The sequence below is a fragment of the Nilaparvata lugens genome, chromosome 4 (genome assembly GCF_014356525.2).
Source record: "Nilaparvata lugens isolate BPH chromosome 4, ASM1435652v1, whole genome shotgun sequence".
Lineage (NCBI taxonomy): Eukaryota > Metazoa > Arthropoda > Insecta > Hemiptera > Delphacidae > Nilaparvata > Nilaparvata lugens.
Window position 1 is genome coordinate 49980785 of NC_052507.1, and position 21182 is coordinate 50001966.

A 21182-nucleotide genomic window follows, 5' to 3' on the forward strand; every position below is an offset into this window, starting at 1 on the left:
TGGGCGTTTCCACACATGGTACAAAACTCTCAATTGGAACTGGGTGACAAAAATTATAATTATGAAATGTGGGTCATGAGGTGGATACTTAAAGCAAGGGGTGAACTGATCCATTTAAACTACAAGCCATGGGTTGCTGATGGGAATTATGTTTGCTCCATGTGTAATCTGAAAGAAATTGAGGATATTTATCATTTCATAGCTCGATGTCCTTGTTTAAGAGAATGGAGAAGAAAATGGTTTGGAATTGGGGAGCTATCAAGGGATGATTTCGTTTCTTTTATGAATGGAAGAGATTGGGTAGGGTTGGCCTCCTACTGTAGAGATGCCTGGCGTTGTAGGCGATTACTTACACAGGAGTTTAACTGGTAACTTAGTATAATAAATTGAAACTTATTTATTGAATCTGAGTTGGGTAGAAGTATCGTGTTATAATATAATACAATATAGGTTATTCGAATATTCTCAGGAGGACATCATAGGAAGACGAAATGAAAGGGAATACTAATTCTATGTTATGATTTTCCAACTGCTGACAGTTATTATTATAATATAAAAAGTATAGCTTTCTTTTTATAAAATTAATGGATTTTGTTTAGAATGTAGGTTACTATTAAAACTAATTTATGGAATATTCACTTTATTGAATTCAACATTATTGATTTATTTTGTTTCTAAGGTTGTTTTTCTGTTTTTGTTTCACTATTTAAAAGAACATTCTGCATAGATTTGATTTATGTAATAATAGTAGTATTATTGGGTTTTACCGACTTTCCGGCTGACGATTGTTTAATCAAGCCGTATAAATGTGTGTTTTCTCATTCATTGTATGTTGCAAATTTGAAGATTAAAGCATTATTTCTATTCTATTCTAACTTGTGTGCTGAAAGAAAAAGATCTGGGAGGAATGAGAAAATGAGAACAATAATAATAAAAATTAGTTTTATGAAACGGTGGCTGTTGAGAGGGGAGGGTACATCACAAGATGTTTGTACTCATTTCAACTGGTTTTATTTCAGTAAAAATCAGCTGGAAGTTTCAAGTGAGAATGCTATAGTGAGGTCCACGTTATAATGGCAGTGTAGGAAGATAGGAGAAAAGGGTTGCCAGATCTCAGCCTTGCCACCCAAACAGCTGATACAGGTTTATCTGATGAATTTAACTGTTCATTATTGTTGAAAATAGTTAATCATATTTTATTTGTAATAAAGAAAGTGTTGATAGCAACACCATTGCAAATCACACACTGCCATTAAAACGTGGACCTCACTATAGTGCGTGAATGCTGATTGCATTTGTGAGAATGCGCGCGCAACAGTCTAGAATGAGAGAGATTAATGAGAAGAGAGTCGACTGTGCGTGTGACGTATGACACTGTGACGTCTGTAAAGCGATGGTCCATCTCCGCATAGACTATCTCTCTCTTCACTAGCTGCACTCTGCTAACTCATGCTTTCGCCTATGGTACATCTGTACATAGCGCAAACTGGTTTCTTTCAGTAAAAATCAGCTGGAAGTTTCAAGTGGGAATGCGAGTGCGTGAATGCTGATTGCATTTGTGAGAATGCGCGCGCAACAGTCTAGAATGAGAGAGATTGATGAGAAGGGAGTCGACTGTGCGTGTGACGTATGACACTGTGACGTCATCGATGGTCCATCTCCGCATAGACTATCTCTCTCTTCACTAGCTGCACTGTGCTAACTCATGCTTTCGCCTATGGTACATCTGTACAGATGTACATATGTACATGTCTACACGACAACGATATTTACGCAAACTTGGCTCAAAGCCAGGTTTACGCAAATCTGGCTTCGAGCCAAGTTTGCTCAAACCTCTGTTCATACGAGATCAACTTTAACACAAACCTGTATTATAAACTAAAACATATATTAACTCTATACGAAGTCTTTAAAGTGTTCATAAACTTGAGATGAATAGTAACTCAAGCCTCCTCCTCATCCTCCTCCTCCTCCTCCTCCTCCTCCTCCTCCTCCTCGTCCTTCACCACCTCATCCTCTCGTCCTCCTCCACCTACTCCCCCACTACCTATTTCTCTCCTCCTCCAACTACTCCTCCACCTCCTCCTCCTACTCCTCCTCCTCCTCCTCCCACTACTCCTCCTTCTCCTCAATGATAATTATCAAGAATACTGATAATCAAGTGAAGAGCGAATAACTATATAACATTACTATAGAGTAAATAAGATAATAATTATTATCCATTTAAAAATCTTCCTTGTTTTTGAGTATTTTTGAGAATTGACCTCGCACATTTTCAATTTGAGGGTGCTGAATCCGAATCTGAAATCGCGAATTCTCTATCTTCATTTTGTAGCGATTTAGGTTTTGATGGATAGATAAGAAATAATAGTTTCCTAGAAAAATTGACGCAAACCTGGCTGAGATTGATGGAAGAAAGCACAAAGCTTCAAACCTCAGAAATTCACAACGATCTCCCGTCTACACAACGCAAACTTAGCGCAAACCTGCTAGGTTTGCGCTAATATCATTGTCGTGTAGACCGGGCATTAAACGAATTAAAAATTGAAAACGATCATGAGAATATAGATGAACGGAAAACGAAGAGAGGATAAGCGACCGGAAAATAACACAACAGTCACTATTTTAATTATCTAGGCGTTGTTTGATTCTTCAATATGTTATTATATGCGTTGTTTGATTCTATAATATCTCATTATATTATTATTTATATCATTTTGGTAGAGTAGTGGGGAAGATATTTTTAATATTTTTTCCGAAGAAAGGACATTGATATGTCCAAAGCTCCGCCAATCTATGTAGATGCATAACAATATAATTATCTACAGTTAATACAGATTGCTTTTTTCATATCATATACAGTTCAATAATTATTTTCTTAGTCTATATTATGTAAATTCATCTATAATTTTGCTGTATTGTAAGCTATTGTATATAAGTGTATAAGCCAGTATATATTGTAATCTACATAAATAAAGTACTCAATCAATCAATCAATTATAGACGTTGTTTAAATTCTCCAGGGAAGAAGAAGGAGAGGAACTTCAGAGATCTTGTATAAGAGATAAGAGGTTGGTGGTGAAGAAGAGGAAAATGGAGAAGAAAAGGAAGAAGGAATAGAAGAACAACAACAACAACAAGAAGGAAAAGAATCAAGAATACGGTAAAGGAAATGAAAAAGAGAAGGAGAAGTAGGAGGAGGAGGTAAAAATATGATTGAGGATATAAAGAGTGGATGAATGTGGTGTAGACTTTGGACAGGGGGCCATTGTGCTTGCTCCAGGTGCACAGAAAGACTGGCACTGCACTCAACCCACAAATAGCAGCAAAACGCGACCCCGAATTCTTCCAGGAACTGTTAAGATGGATTATGAGCGCATTCTCCTAGCAGAAAACCAAGTGCCAAATTTTATTCTCATCACGTTGAGCCACCGCTGCAATCATTACCCTTCCACTTACTTTCTCACTCGCTCTTTCTTTCTCATGGCGTCCAATGGGACCAGCAGTCCACAGGAATTTTCCGCGTTCCCTGCAGCAGCGACTGCTCTGAATTCATCAAAAGCCTTAGCAAAATGGAAAATGTAGGTTTTATGCGGTATGCACCAGCATGCTTGGTTATCCCTCGAATGTGGTTTAACCTCGAATAAGTTTGTTTTTCAATCCTGCAAAATTAATTCTTCAATATTAGTCCAATCAACGAAAGATTATAGAGGGAGAAGTTTGGAATACAATCTTTGACCCGCAGCTCTCCTAAGTATAGTGAGAGGGTAGACATATAAAAATTCCCCATTCCTACCACCTGTGCTAAGGGGATGGGTGTGGTTTAAAAGTACCATATCTTAGTTTTCTGCGTATATCTCAAACAATAAGCGTCTTTCAGGAATTTTTGTAGAATATAGGCTAAGCTCACAAATTTTGCCTACAACTTACACTAGTAACATTTTCCCATATCTCTCATAGTTTACTAGGTATGAGCACAGAATACAATTATAGAATACATTATAGAAGTTTTCTCTGGTATGAGCTCTCGAAGGTGGGACATTTATATGAAAAACCCTTCTGGCTCTGATTTTTTATCTTTTTGGCCTTATAACTTTTCAACGATTGATTGAGAAAATCCGTGCTAATCATGAGCTCATAGACCATCATATTCTCTTCAATTTCATGTATTATTTCATCATATTACATCTACATATAACATCTTCCTACGATTGTTGCAGCCGTTGTAGTGTTCAGTGTAACATCTTCAGTTTAATAACAGTAAACAGGGAAATTTGGAGGGAATGTTTGGAACACAATATTTGACATCACAGCTCTATTTGAACCACTTGGAAGAAAACTCTTTAAAACGACAGTTTTTCTTCAGCCCTTTCAGGGCAAACTCAAAAAAATGCGTCGAAAAAATTGGTACTGCATGTTGGGTTGTAGAAGATTCAATTCTCTCCAATTTTATGTATTATTTCAACATTTTATGCTTCCCATCAATTGTTGAAGCAGCTCCAGTGTTGAGTGTGGAATCACTAGTTTTAAAACAATGGATCATTTAAAAATGTTATTTGGACATAATATCTGGAAAACAATTTTTGACTTCGCAGCTCCATCAAGACTAGTTGGGAGCTGAACATGTTGAAAATTTGCATCCCTTACCACTATGCTAAAGGTGGAGTACCGACAAGTTGACACTTGTTGCTTGCTATATTGAGAATTTCACTCTCAACACAGAAGCTGCTATAACAATTGGAGGGAGGCATAAAATGGTGGAATAAAAATTATATTGAAGAGAATGGAATGCTTCACAACCCAACGTTCAGTACTTATTTTTCTGATGCATTGTTGTTGAGTAATACGTGATAGGCCCTGAAAGTGCAAAAAGTTGGAAAAAAACGGTATTTCCAAAGATTTTAAACTTCCGTCTTCCGAAAGTGAGTATCTCTGAAACTAAAGGAGATATCACAAAACTCTACTAAACAAAAATTGTAGGGAATTTATCTTGCTTCATTTTTTATATCTAGTTAGTCATTTTTTCCAACTTAATTAAAAAATTAAAAAACTCAACTTTTAAACCACCCTCATCCCTGAAGCACAAGGGGTAGAGATGAGGATTTGTGATATGTTTACCTTCCAAGTAGTCCAAACAAAGCTGTGATGTCAAATATTGTGTTCCAAACACACAATTTTGTTTTGTTTTCATCTGACAAATAGAGACATAAACACAGCTCTTTTGTGCTATCTTCTGTGCACTGCTCTAATGATCTTCGATTATACTTGTTTTGGCGCTAGATTTTGAATTTAAGATGTTGACAATGAACCGAATGACAACACGCCGAAAGCAGGAGTGTTTGATCCGGGAAGCGGAATTGGAGTTGAATAATATGAACTGTGATCTTGTTAATGATACGGTGATAGAATTAGCTGTCAATATTAGAGGAACTCTATCAGTGATCTCGGATAAATTCACGAATGATGCCATTATTGACATAATTCCGAATGTTGTTGGAATTCTAAATAAATTGGACACCACAATCTCCTACAATAATGAACTGCTGAATGAACGCACTGACCTTCTGAATAATAATACTGAACTGACTAAGCAAGTAGAGTACGAGAAAAATAAGCGTAAAGAAAACTTTGAGGACTCCTTATTCAATGAGGAAAAGGCTGAGGAGGAAATACTGTTATTGGAAGCGCGAAAAAAAAACTGGAGGCATCTAACACCCATTTAAACGAGGAATTGAATAATAAGAATGAAATAATAAAAATTATTGAAGCCGATAATAATAGATTATTTTTTAACAGAGACACTATTTTGGACAAAGTAACTTCTAGGAGCAATGATGAATTTATTACGCCAAGAAATACTGCTAAAGCTAGAACCGATTTTACTGAGACTGGAGCTATAACGGTAAATAACAGATTTGAACTTCTCTCTGAAAACGCTAAATCTGCGAGTAATAATAGGCCTACCACTTCTCATAAACTACTGGTCAAGGCTCAAGTTCACAGACCTATAGTGTTGCCCAAGACGTCTCATGTTAAAAACACCATTACTGAAACAACCCATACTGGGAAAAAAAGGAGAATGACAATTCTATCGGATAGCCAAGGATCTGTATGACAGCTTTGAAACCTTCGTTTATACTAAACCTGGCGCTGAATTAAAACATATTATTCAAGATGGCATGGATTTTGTTAAGGATTTCACCAAAGATGATGTTATTGTTATATTGGCTGGCACAAACGACTTCCATGTAGACGAACCTCATCAGTTAACTGTATTCCAAGGAATAAACGCTCTTCTAAAACTACGGTTGAGATCTAAAATCGTTGTATGCAGCGAACCGTACAGATATGACAACCTCAGCCTAAATGAAAACATACTCTTCTCCAACTCCTATCTATCGAGAGTAGTGAGTGAATATGAGGGCGGTCTGCGGCTTTCTTTTTTGGACGTCAATGACTTCCTCCAGCGATCCCACTTCACAAGGCACGGTCTGCATCTCAATCGTCGCGGAAAGCTGATACTAGCCAGGAACTTTGAAGTGTTTGCCAAGCAGAATGCTGCGAGAATTAGTGCGGGTGACCTTGATCTATCGGCGACTACTGGTGACAGGGCTACAACTGCGGATGACCTGCGGATCCCTCAATTGCCTGAGTCTCCCGCTATTCACTATCTGGGTTCCTATCCTATCACACCCAATCAAGAGGAAATGGAAAACTGTGAAAATGTGCATGATTCCATGTCATCTGAAAAGGACAATAGACTATCTCGGACTTTACCCCTTAGTAATAGTTTGATTGAATTACCAAGATCTTCATCTTTGGTAAATTTGAAAATTAACAATTCAAGTTTTTTATAGATAAACAGCCAGACAAAGCATTTATATCGAATAGTGGGACCCCAAATTATGAACAGGCGTTAAGCATTTATCATCACAATATACGTGGTGCAAGGAATAAGATTGACCACATGTGTGCTTCTTGGAAAGTCCCTCCAAATATGGTTTGTCTAACAGAGCATTGGATCCATCAGAATGAAAGCTTTATCATACCAAATTACCTATGTGTCTCAAAGGTCAGTAGGTGTCTCAACATGGGCGGAGGTGTTGCTGTTTTTGTTCGTAATAACCTTTCCAACTTGACAGTAACACGTTTGACAGACCTGGAGAATGAATTCAATGATGAGAGGTGTTTTGAATGCTGCATAGTTCTGTGTGATATAGCTGAACGTGGCAAAGCATCAAGTTCTAGTTTTGTCCTCGTTTGCATATAAAAGCACCAAGCAATAGTGAGAATGCTTTCATTTCTAGAATGGAGAAACTGTTCTCGAAATTATTTAAAAAATTTAAAAATATATTAGTTACCGGTGATTGGAATATTGATTTTTTGAAAAAAGATGATCGCAATGTAAGATTATTGAAAGGTATATTCTCCTCATTCAACATTCATGAACTTGTCAAAGTACCAACCCGTATCACTCCCAATTCTAAATCATTGTTGGATAATGTTGCTTCTAACATCTCCCATGACTCAATTATTTGTAATCCAGTAAAGAGCGATTTATCTGATCACGATGCTCAGTTGACTTTCATTTTAAATACAGGCAATGGAAAGCCCAAATACATCTATAAAAGACGTTTTTCAAATGAAAATATTTCACACTTCAATAATCTTTTGCTGCTAGAAGACTGGACAACTATTTATAATTTGCATGATTTGGATAGACAATGGGAGGTTTTTATGGAAAAGTTGCTCTGTGCTTTCACAATAGCTTTTCCATTGAAGCGCACAAGAGTAAGAGAAAACAAAGTAATAAACAAGAAGTTAAATAAATCATTGAAGAAGCTTGCTGATGATAATGTTGATCTCTCAATTTTAGTGAGCATCACAAATAACCCTGATTTGAAGCAGCTTTTGAAACAGCGACAAGTTCATTTCAGACAAATTTTGAAACAAGAAAGGAGAATTGATGTAAAGAGAGAAATTGACAGCTCAGAGAATATGCAGCGAGCTGTTTGGAATGTGGTTAGAGGAGAGACTTCCGAATAAAGGGCCAATAAAGGTGTATCCTCTCTTTTAAAAAATGATACAGTCATCAAGTCAAAAAATTCCATTGCCAACATATTAAATGAGCATTTTATAAAATCAGCACAGTTCATGAACAGTAACAGTGTAGGATTTAAAGTACCCAAGGGCCCCCGAATTAAAACACAGTTTTACCTTCCTTTTGTAAATTATGACGATGTTGTCAAGGCTATTTTATCACTCAAACCGAAAAAGTCACACGGAATTGATGGAATATCAGCCTGGCTGCTACATCGATCCTATTCAAATATTATTGGACCATCAACCTATTTAATCGATGAGTCTTTCAGTCAAGGTCATTTCCCTGCAGTTTTCAAGCATTCAAGGATTATTCCGGTTTTCAAAGGGGGGGACAGATGCAGTGAAGAAAATTATCGTCCAGTAGCACTTATACCTACCCTATCAAAGATTATTGAGAGGATTGTTCATTCCAGGTTGCTATTTCATCTGAATTGTCACAACTTTTTGTCAGGTCAGCAATTTGGATTCAGGCCAAAACGAAGCTCCACAGATGCCATTCAAACTTTATAAATATATTATATTTAATACTGATGCTTAGACTTCCAGTCAATTCAAAATTCCACAAATGAAAACCTGTTTGGTCTATAGATTTGATATGATATACTTTGTTCAATTAGCAAAAATAATAATAAACCAATTAATATTCAAACATGAGATCTCAGGGATTTATATGAGTTCGGGCCGTGCATGGAAGTAAGCTTCCTACATATATCAAATAAATTATAAAAAGTTCTTATGAACTATGTGCTATCACTCAACACGTTGTGACTTTTTCTTTAATTTAAGTTAATTTGAATAGCGCTTTGATTAATTCCCCCAACTATGAGTAGAAAAGCCTAAAACGAGCTCGTTTGATTTATCACTCACATTAATGACGTTCTTGACGGTCTCGTGGATTGAATTAATTATTTCCAATAATTAATTAGGCAGGCTCCTTTCGTCTCTGCTGGGCTAACGCGTGGTCCAGATTTCTTATAGATTTCTTTCTAAATTAAAGATATATTCATAGGGAATGATTACAATTACGAACTCTTTAACAACACTGAGTTCACAGATAATTTAACATTAATTACAAATATTTCACATTTAAAAAAGGGGTTGGCTTGATAATTATAAAATTTTAAAGGAAGAAAGAACCCTAAACTCCATGTGTGTCCTCTCAGGTCAAGATCTTAAGACAGAAGAAAGAGGTTTACAGAAAAATTTATCTCTTTCTAGAACAATTTTGTAAGCTTCTTTCTGATTGGTCTTCAATTAAGTAAATTCAATACAATTGGTCGCCTCAGAATCAGGGCTTCTTCAACTTTATAATAGAAAAAATTTAAATGAAAAGTTTTTATATAAATAAATGGAGTGTTTATCTTAAATTAATTTAAGTTAATTTAAATAATAATATAAATTAATATAATAAGTTAATATAAATTAATTAATTAATTCAACTTATACAATGTTAATAAACAATATACATTTAGATTTTTTATATGAGTTTTGTATACTCTGGATTTTCGTGCTTCTTAGATTATAATAAATACTAGCCATCAGGCTCGCTTCGCACGCCATATCCATCTAGCCAGGGGGCTCCGCCCCCTGGACCCCCGACTGGATCGTCCAAAAATGAAATCAGCAGGCTCGCTTCGCTTGCCTGCATTTTTCATTTGAGCATTTTTATCATATGTTAGGACAATCCAGTCGGGGTCCAGACTAAACGTCTGGCTAAATGGATATGGCGAGCGAAGCGAGCCTGACGGTTAGTAATATATTCCCAGGATTGAAGTAGCAGTGCTCAATCAATTTTTCCGCGATAAATGCATTTAAATCTTCAACTTGGTGCCAACCTAACAAAGTCAACTCAACTTAATGCCAACCTGACAAAATTATTAATTTAGTTACCAGTTAACAACTGTTTCGAAGAGGTACTCTATCTAGATTATAGTTCTATAGTAACATATGATATAGACATTTCAATTATAATTAAGAGATTGGGAGAAGAAGAATATACATGCTAAAAGACGAACTTTAAACCCTTAAAAACAACCCTTAGAGTTAAAATATTGCCAAAAGATTTCTTAGTGCGCCTCAAAAGGGCCAACTGAACATACCTACCAAATTTGAACATTTTGGTCCGGTAGATTTTTAGTTATGCGAGTGAGTGAGTGAGTGAGTGAGTGAGTGAGTCAGTCAGTGAGTGAGTGCCATTTCGCTTTTATATATATAGATTTATACAGCAATAATAGTTGTCCGTATTTCTATACATCAACCTTCCTTAGTATATATAATACATCTTTTGTGAGTAAATTTTTATAATTCAACCTATTATACTGGTTGATCGAACAATCAGCTGATTCGCTAAGTATTGATTCAAATAACTATCGATTTATTCTAGATCGATTGATTCATTTAAAAGTGTAAACAAATAATTCTAACCTCAATGTACATATGAACTTTTATTTTTTTTATAATCCGCCAATAATAAGTAAGCCGCTTTTTAATTTTTAATTTTGCCAATGGATTCTCATAGTTGTTGAATCACAATTATGCATGTTTTTCCTTATCATTTTAGATGATACAATTACTCTTTATCGCTAACAATATTCGATTTAAGTGGATTGATCCTTTGACTAGGTCCAACTTTCTTTTCCATTTTATAATTCTATCAAAATTCACTGGTTCATTTCAAAATATTTGATGGTACTAAAATACCACGTGACACAGTGTAGGATTTAGAGTACCCAAGGGCCCCCGAATTAAAACACAGTTTCACCTTCCTTTTGTAAATTATGACGATGTTGTCAAGGCTATTTTATCACTTAAACCGAAAAAGTCACACGGAATTGATGGAATATCAGCCTGGCTGCTACATCAATCCTATTCAAATATTATTGGACCATCAACCTATTTAATCGATGAGTCTTTCAGTCAAGGTCATTTCCCTGCAGTTTTCAAGCATTCAAGGATTATTCCGGTTTTCAAAGGGGGGGGCAGATGCAGTGAAGAAAATTATCGTCCAGTAGCACTTATACCTACCCTATCAAAGATTATTGAGAGGATTGTTCATTCCAGGTTGCTATTTCATCTGAATTGTCACAACTTTTTGTCAGGTCAGCAATTTGGATTCAGGCCAAAACGAAGCTCCACAGATGCCATTCTATCTTTTTTAAGCTCTATCATTGATCAACTTGAGCATCGAGAACCAGCCATAGGATTATTTTGTGATTTATCAAAAGCCTTTGATAGAGTTAATCATAGAACACTCTTACTCAAGCTTGAAATGTGTGGTGTACGTGGTTTATCACTTTCATGGTTCAAAACATATCTTGAGGATCAGTCTCAGTTTGTTGAGGTGCAGGGAATCAAATCAAAAACCTCCAAGGTCAGCTCAGGGGTACCCCAAGGGTCAATATTGGGCCCTCTACTTTTTCTCATTCATATCAATGACCTGGAATTTGAATTACCGCTTTGCAAGGCTCTGTTCTATGCAGACGACACAACTCTGCTTTTTGGTGGTCAGGGAGAGAGTATTCAGTTGAGAGTGAATAGAGCAATATTATCTATGAATGATTGGCTATCTGGAAATAGTCTATCATTAAATGTGGTCAAAACTAAATTTCTCCAGTTTCTGACAAAAAATAAGTCACCCTTTCCAATTCCCATATCTGTAAATGGTAGGCAAATTAGTGAATCGGCTATGTCTAAATTTCTGGGAGTTACTATTGATAGGCATTTCTCTTGGATTCCTCACATCACTGAAGTGTGCAGTAAACTTAGTAAAGTGTGCTTCTCACTGAGAATATTGAAGTCACTGTTAAATAAAGGATATTTACTTACTGTTTATCATGGCTGTTTTACATCGGTGATGACTTATGCAATGGAAGCTTGTGGGTTCTCATCCCATTCCAATGAGGTGTTCAAGATACAAAAGCATGCTATCCGAATTATAGAAGGCCTTCCAATATATCATACATGTAGAGGGACTTTTAGCAGACTTGGCATTATGACATTTTATGGTCTTCTCGTTTATCGGTATCTTATATATATATAAGAAGGAATGGTGATCGTTTTACAACTGTAGGAGCTAGTCACAATTATTCTACAAGACATGGTACCAATTTGCTACTTCCCCAACATCGTCTCGCCTTGTCTGAAGGGGATATAAATGTCACTGGTATTAAAATTGATAATAAATTACCAGATAGCTTGAAGTCGATCAATAATGATGCTTTGTTCAAAAAAAAACCTTAAAAAGTTTGTTGTAGAAGGAGAGTTTTACTCGTTGAATGAGTTTTTGTCTGGCTGACTTTTTCTGACCTTTTATTATGTCAACTAAATACAAAAAACATGTTACCTATGTGTATATATTTGTACTTATGACGACTGCGATATACAGACATTTCTTGTTATTTTATTTATGCAGAAAATAAAGAATTTGAATTTGAAATTTGAAATAATGTGAAATATTACTTCTATGTTTGGTTTTGAAGCATCAAGATTTAAAATCCACTTTGCGAAAATAATTGAGCACTGAAAGTTTTGTGAAGTGAACAACTACAAGACTTGACCTTCTGGCAGTCGCGCTGTTGTAAAAAGTACAACAGTGTCAGTTTTTTGCTGCACAAAAACTATTGGATGGGGTGATGTCAGTGGATGAGTCACCTATGCATTACAAAACTTTCTCTTCATTACTCCATTGAGTTGCAGTATCAACCGAGCCATGGTTCAGTCTTTGGGTGCCATTTAGTCGCGACAGTGCATAAGTCACACTATGCATAAGGGAAAGACTGTATACGGGGACTGTAAACTAACTAATAACACAGAATTGATGGCTTTGCTTGGTGTATCATATTGGGCTATGAAATGGTAATCATCCAAATGTTCATAGGCGTAAAATAATCCAAGAATATGGGAAAAGTAATTATACAATTAATTAATATGTTTTTAAAGTGAACAGAGTACATAACACTTGGAAAATTGGATGTTGTATAAAGTACAACACGCGACTGCTCGTGTGATTGGGGCGCGACTACCAGAAGGTTCACCTATTTCGGACTAATTGTAACCTTATCTTAATTTGAGAGATGAATAGCCCAAGGTTACCTTATATTTTCTTCCCCAATCATTTTGATGATGTACATATTGTATGAATCAATAGTTAATCATAAATAAATTAGCATCACCAGTTGAGCAAATGGATTTGTCCATTCATCTAATCATTTCAATCTTATGTTGGATCAAAGAAAAATTAATTATTCGAGTGCTTTACAGTTATGAAAGTGAATTTCTTTTTTTACAGACCTTTGGCCAAGTATTGTAAATACTAGCTGATCAGAGATATTTGGCCATGAAATGCACTATGGTTGATGCAAAATATGATAACGTCAACTCATTTAGAATAATATGGAGGCGATGATGAGGATAAAAAGAGGAGCAGAGAGAAGGGAAAGGGAAGAGTAAACATAGAATGCAAGAATGTGACGTAGAAGAAACAATTAGTAAGAGAAAGGAGGTGTGGATTGGAACTCGGTAAAAGAGAAGATAACATATAATATTAAATTCATTCATCTATGCAGATTAAAAAACGGAGAAAGAATGAGGAGAAAGGAAGAGAAATAAAGAAGATAAAGGTGGAAGGATAGAATAAGATAAACATAATAAGGGAGATGATACAAAAGAGATAGACAAATAAGAAGTAAAAATATGAGAAGATGGAGAAAAAGTAGTGGGAAGGGAGGAGGAAGACGATGATAAACCAGAGGGTAAACAAGATAAAAGGTTGGAGAGGGTACAAAGGAGATAAACAAATGAGAAAAAGACAATATAAGAAGATGAAGAAGAAGTAGAAGGAAGAGAGAAGGAAGACGATGGTAAACCAGAGGGAGAGGGAGTCAGCTGAAGGAATAAGAAGGAAGAGTCATTCAGGGAAGAGGATGAAATACAGAGGAGAAGAAAAGACACTCATTCATCTACCCCTCCCAGAGATACACTATAGTGAGATTCATTTCGATTTGTCAGTATTCTTCATGAAAAAACACAAACGGCTCCTATCCCATCAATGCTGACAGATTGAAGAGAATGTCACAGCCAGCCTAGAGGTACGACACCACAACTCAACTGCCCGACATCTGACACCTGACACCTTCATCATGGACTCATCAGCACGACAACTCCAATAAGATGTCTTACAGAAACTCAGCCCAGGCTGCCGAATGAAGTAAAACAGCAAATAAGATAGTAGGGGTGAGAAAGAAGATAGGAGGAACGATGGCTTACAAAGAACTGAACACTGTATCGAGAAAAAGTGTCCAAATAAAAGAGGTCACATTTTGATTGAGTTACCTAGGGATAAATAATGTGTGGGCGTAAAGACGTGGAAGTAATTGCCGGCCAGGATAGCCGAGTTCACTGAGGTGTTGCACCCTTCAGTCTGGTAGTGCTACATCGTGGCGGGTTCGAATCCCATTGAATAGGCAAGAACGTTTGATCATCTCATAAATCACCCTCGCACATTCCATTACTCAACGACAAGCAGAAAAGCTCATGTGGGCATCATCTACATAAAAAAAAAAACAGGAGAAGAAAGACTCGACAAGAGAGGAGTGAGGTGTGAGAGGGAAATATGATATGAAGATCTGAGTGAAAGAGAGCGAGAGCTGGGAGTTGAAAAGAATGAAAATCGGAATCAAGGAGATTGCTGGAAAAATATAAAAATGTCAATTTAATATGTGTGAATATATAATTTTTTTCCATTCGTGGAATTCGCATTCTTCATTTATATAGTTTGTGAGAATTCATCTTCCTGGGGGTATATTATACCTTAGTATAATGTCAACATCTGGTATGAGAATCCACTTTTTGTGAGTGTGAAGAAATCACGCGTGAGAGATATGGGGTATGTTTATATATCCCATGTCTCTGTGATGAGCAACGATTACATAGGCGGCAACGATTACATAGGCGAGTGCTATCAGATTCGATTAAGTATTTAATCGTGTAAGACCCCGGAGAGGGTGCCCACATAGAATTGTCAAACTTATGGAACTGATGACAATGATAGTTATAGAAATTATATACCACAATAATAGTGACTTATGATAACAGATGCTGATTGGTCGGAGTCACAGGTGTTGCATGAATGTACACACCTCAAACTCATGTACTGACCACAGAAAACGTAGTTTATCCTGATATAAAGAATAGAATATATCAGTTTGAGGAAACTGAATAAGATAAACATAATAAGGGAGATGATACAAAAGAGATAGACAAATAAGAAGTAAAAATATGAGAAGATGGAGAAAAAGTAGTGGGAAGGGAGGAGGAAGACGATGATAAACCAGAGGGTAAACAAGATAAAAGGTTGGAGAGGGTACAAAGGAGATAAACAAATGAGAAAAAGACAATATAAGAAGATGAAGAAGAAGTAGAAGGAAGAGAGAAGGAAGACGATGGTAAACCAGAGGGAGAGGGAGTCAGCTGAAGGAATAAGAGTCATTCAGGGAAGAGGATGAAATACAGAGGAGAAGAAAATACACTCATTCATCTACCCCTCCCAGAGATACACTATAGTGAGATTCATTTCGATTTGTCAGTATTCTTCATGGAAAAACACAAACGGCTCCTATCCCATCAATGCTGACAGATTGAAGAGAATGTCACAGTCAGCCTAGAGGTACGACACCACAACTCAACTGCCCGACATCTGACACCTGACACCTTCATCATGGACTCATCAGCACGACAACTCCAATAAGATGTCTTACAGAAACTCAGCCCAGACTGCCGAATGAAGTAAAACAGCAAATAAGATAGAAGGGTTGAGAAAGAAGATAGGAGGAACGATGGCTTACAAAGAACTGAACACTGTATCGAGAAAAAGTGTCCAAATAAAAGAGGTCACATTTTGATTGAGTTACTTAGGGATAAATAATGTGTGGGCGTAAAGACGTGGAAGTAATTGCCGGCCAGGATAGCCGAGTTCACTGAGGCGTTGCACCCTTCAGTCTGGTAGTGCTACATCGTGGCGGGTTCGAATCCCATTGAATAGGCAAGAACGTTTGATCATCTCATAAATCACCCTCGCACATTCCATTACTCAACGACAAGCAGAAAAGCTCATGTGGGCATCATCTACATAAAAAAAAAACAGGAGAAGAAAGACTCGACAAGAGAGGAGTGAGGTGTGAGAGGGAAATGTGATATGAAGATCTGAGTGAAAGAGAGCGAGAGCTGGGAGTTGAAAAGAATGAAAATCGGAATCAATGAGATTGCTGGAAAAATATGAAGATGTCAATTTAATATGTGTGAATATATATATTTTTTTCCATTCGTGGAATTCGCATTCTTCATTTATATAGTTTGTGAGAATTCATCTTCCTGGGGGTATATTATACCTTAGTATAATGTCAACATCTGGTATGAGAATCCAATTTTTGTGAGTGTGAAGAAATCACGCGTGAGAGATATGGGGTATGTTTATATATCCCATGTCTCTGTGATGAGCAACGATTACATAGGCGAGTGCTATCAGATTCGATTAAGTATTTAATCGTGTAAGACCCCGGAGAGGGTGCCCACATAGAATTGTCAAACTTATGGAACTGATGACAATGATAGTTATAGAAATTATATACCACAATAATAGTGACTTATGATAACAGATGCTGATTGGTCGGAGTCACAGGTGTTGCATGAATATACACACCTCAAACTCTAGTACTGACCACAGAAAACGTAGTTTATCCTGATATAAAGAATAGAATATATCATTTTGAGGAAACTGAATAAAATATCCTCAAACTCATTACCTGTTTGGTACTATGATAAAGGATCAATACAATTCGAGCAAAAATGTAGATCACAAATCCATGCAGGACTGTGCCTCTCACAAACTTCAGAATTATTAATTTGAGGCTCGAAGACCAGATTTGATATCTGGAAAAGTGTTCGAGAGCAGAGTCTAATACAATTAGTCCTCTTTTATATTGTTCTAAATCTAGGTCGGTAATTGATAGCATCCAATGTAAAAACGAGTATAATAGTATCTTAAGTCACAAGGACGGGAAGGGCTCTTTTGCAGGCGAGAATGTTCCTAGTCGAGGCGTTAGAATTTCATTTGAGCACTGCAAAAGACATTCACTTTCAAGTAACTTACATTTTTTTTTGTCATAGTAGTCTAGAAAATAATAATTGAGAAACAGAATACATTACCTGCTTGTGCTGACATTACTACATGCATTTTATAAACGCAGTGGTTATAGTTACGGTAACCGTAGCTCCAGTTCGCATTCCGGTAAAGTTATGACTTCGTTTGCGCATGCGCCAACAAACTTCGTTGTCACATCACTCATTACCGGAGCTCACCTTGTCTAAATACAGCTATGTAATGCCTATATTATATCCATATATGCATTAAAATGTTGTGTTTAGACAAGGTAAGCTTAATGCGTATATTATATGCGGATGTATGGTGTAGCATATCTGAATAGAGCATAATATTATATTAGAGCAGCTGAAAATTGAACACCAACTGAAACTGAAAGTATCACTTCTGAAGTTGTTTCCTGATCTATCTTTCGGGGTTTCAGGTACAGAACCCCCCCTACACCCCACAACAAAATCGGGGGGTTTCGGTAATAAATAGCTTGGGTGATGATAGCTTCTAATGATTCATTTTTAAAGGCTCTTTGCATAGCTTTTTCCTTACTTTTTTTTGGTCGATGTCACTTGGACTTACTTTTTATTACACCACCAAGAGTACGTTTTTACTTCAATTCATAATATACAAGCTCATCCTTTAATTTGTTTCACCACTATATTTTTCAAATCTTGGAAGGATGTCAACTTCATGATTGAAACATTGAAACATTAAGTTACATAGAGATCATAAACATGTGATCAAAAACCACCAACACCACAATGTACATGTTAATAGCGGTAGCCGCGCATGCGCAAATGATTACCGGAACGCTAACTGGAACTACGGCTACCGTAAGGCCTCTTTCACACGATAGGAGACGTGCAACTTGAAAACTGAACAGTGTTCACGTTTTTTTGTCGAAGTACATTGAGTCAAATCGTGTCTTTCACATGGTGACTCCTATCCAGGAACATCGGTTTGTCACGTCTTTTCCCCTCGAGGCAAGCAGAGGCCAGATCTAACAACTATGCCGACGTTTCCACAAAGTATGACTCATCACTTTTTCTCAAAGTCTAACTTCCTTAAAAATGAAGATGGAAGATTTCTGATTTCGGATTTGGATTCAGCGACCCCAAATTCTTTAAAGCGTAAGTCCTGTTTTCGAAAATATCCGAAAACAAGGAAGTTATGGCTGTTTTTAATAAAGCTTTCTATTATCATATAATTATACGGTAAAAACGAACAGGTACTGTACTCTACAGTACGTAAGTACTCTAGCTATTATAATACAACTTACACTGTATTCGTGTAGGAAATTTGGTAGGTTATTTATCTTGATTTCTGAAAATACCCCAAAATAAGGGAGTAAGATAACTTTGAAAAACCAAAGTTTTCCTGCCGATTGAAGAAACATTAAAAATCAGTCTAAGATATATTATGTCTTAGAATAAAAACGTGTAACAAATATCAGATTACTATTCAAGCTATCAAGCTTTTCATAAATTTATTTGTCTCCTCATGGCAGAAGGTTTGCGCCCAACGTTTTCTCTTAAACATTTCTATGGTTAAATTGTGATAGAGAACATTATCTTATTGATCTTCTAAATCCAGTTACATGTACATCGATTTTCGTAAAATTGATTTTTTTACCGTTCCTATGAGTTCTAAGAATTCTATGAATTGTTTGTACAGGTTCATCACAGGCCAGGCTGGTCTGAGCTATTCATGACTTTTTTTCAGTATGCATTATCAACTCAGCAGTTCTAATACACAGACATCACTACTTGGAATGCCCTGACATTTTCTATTCTTTCAATTCCTATTATTACCAAAGATCCATTCAGATCAGCACAATCTTTATACTGTATGTTCATAATAGATTTTTCTGATTGTAAAAAGAAATAGAATAATAGCTGGGAATTTTGAGTGATATTCAACGATTTGAACCTGATAAATTGGATTGTTGAATGACAATTGAAATTCAGTGAATTTTACTGTACAACATTCCTTTTCCTCCTATTTTATCGGGTGATGAATGGAGATGATTTATGATTTCATATTTGTATTCATCTTTTCATAGTTCAATATTTTTTTTTAAAACTAGAACTTTTGAAAATTAAAAATGTTTATGTATAAACTTCTCAGGTGTTCAAAAACTTCTTAAAACCTTTGCCTGTCCCTTTGTGAGGCAGGAGTATTATTATCTTAGTACATACTATATAATCATATGATAATGGAAAGCTATATTAAAAACAGCTATAACTCCCTTGTTTCCGGGTATTTTTGAAAATGGGACTTACACTTTAAAGAATTTGGGGTCGCTGAATCCAAATCCGAAATCAGAAATCTTCTATCTATATTTTTAAGGAAGTTAGACTTTGAGAAAAAGTGATGAGTCATAGGTTTGAGCAAACGTCGGCATAGTTGTTAGATCTGTCGGCTTATTCGTAAGATCCCCATGTGAAAGTACAGGAGAGCTGCAAAATATGAAATATGATCTTCCGTAATATGATATTCCAGGAGCGAAGTCTCATATTTCATATTTTGCAGCTCTCCTGTACCTTCACATGGGGATCTTACGAATAAGCTGACAGATCTAACAACTACGCCGCCGTTTGCTCAGAGTTATGACTCATCACTTTTTCTCAAAGTCCAACTCCCTTAAAAATATAGATAGAAGATTTCTGATTTCGGATTTGGATTCAGCGACCCCAAGCTCTTTAAAGCGTAAGTCCCATTTTCAAAAATACCCGAAAACAAGGGAGATATAGCTGTTTTCAATATAGCTTTCCATTATCATATCATTATATAGTACATACTAAGATAAATAATACTCCTGCCTCACAAAGGGACAGGCAAAGGTTTTAAGAAGTTTTTGAACACCTGAGAAGTTTATACATAAACATTTTTGATTTTTAAAAGTTCTAGTTTTCAAAAAAAAAAATTGAACTATGAAAAGATGAATCCAAATATGAAATCATAAATCATCTTCATTCATCACCCAATAAGATAGGAGGAAAAGGAATGTTGTACAGTAAAATTCACTGAATTTCAATTGTCATTCAACAATCCAATTTATCAGGTTCAAATCATTGAATATCACTTTAAATTCCCAGCTATTATTCTATTTCTTTTTACAATCAGAAAAATCTATTATGAACATACAGTATAAACATTGTGCTGATCTGAATCGATCTATGGTAATAATAGGAATTGAAAGAATAGAAAATGTCATGGCATTCCAAGTAGTGATGTCTGTGTATTAGAACTGCTGAGTTGATAATGCATATTGAAAAAAAGTCATGAATAGCTCAGACCAGCCTGGCCTGTGATGAACCTGTACAAACAATTCATAGAATTCTTAGAACTCATAGGAACGGTAAAAAAATCAATTTTACGAAAATCGATGTACATGTAACTGGATTTAGAAGATCAATAAGATAATGTTCTCTATCACAATTTAACCATAGAAATGTTTAAGAGAAAACGTTGGGCGCAAACCTTCTGCCATGAGGAGACAAATAAATTTATGAAAAGCTTGATAGCTTGAATAGTGATCTGATATTTGTTACACGTTTTTATTCTAAGACATAATATATCTTAGACTAATTTTTAATGTTTCTTCAATCGGCAGGAAAACTTTGGTTTTTCAAAGTTATCTTACTCCCTTATTTTGGGGTATTTTCAGAAATCAAGATAAATAACCTACCAAATTTCCTACACGAATACAGTGTAAGTTGTATTATAATAGCTAGAGTACTTACGTACTGTAGAGTACAGTACCTGTTCGTTTTTACCGTATAATTATATGATAATAGAAAGCTTTATTGAAAACAGCCATAACTTCCTTGTTTTTGGATATTTTCGAAAACAGGACTTACGCTTTAAAGAATTAGGGGTCGCTGAATCCAAATCCGAAATCAGAAATCTTCTATCTATATTTTTAAGG

At 36.0% G+C, this 21182-nt stretch overlaps 1 protein-coding gene across 1 annotated transcript; it reads left to right on the plus strand.

Moving 5' to 3' along the window:
- The first annotated feature begins 5294 nt into the window (after positions 1 to 5294).
- On the plus strand, positions 5295 to 6960 carry LOC111053544. Its single transcript, XM_039425741.1, is given in 4 exon segments — positions 5295 to 5688; positions 5691 to 6105; positions 6107 to 6587; positions 6661 to 6960. Coding segments are annotated over 4 exon segments (1425 nt in total). The 3' UTR covers positions 6796 to 6960.
- The last annotated feature ends 14222 nt before the right edge of the window (positions 6961 to 21182 follow it).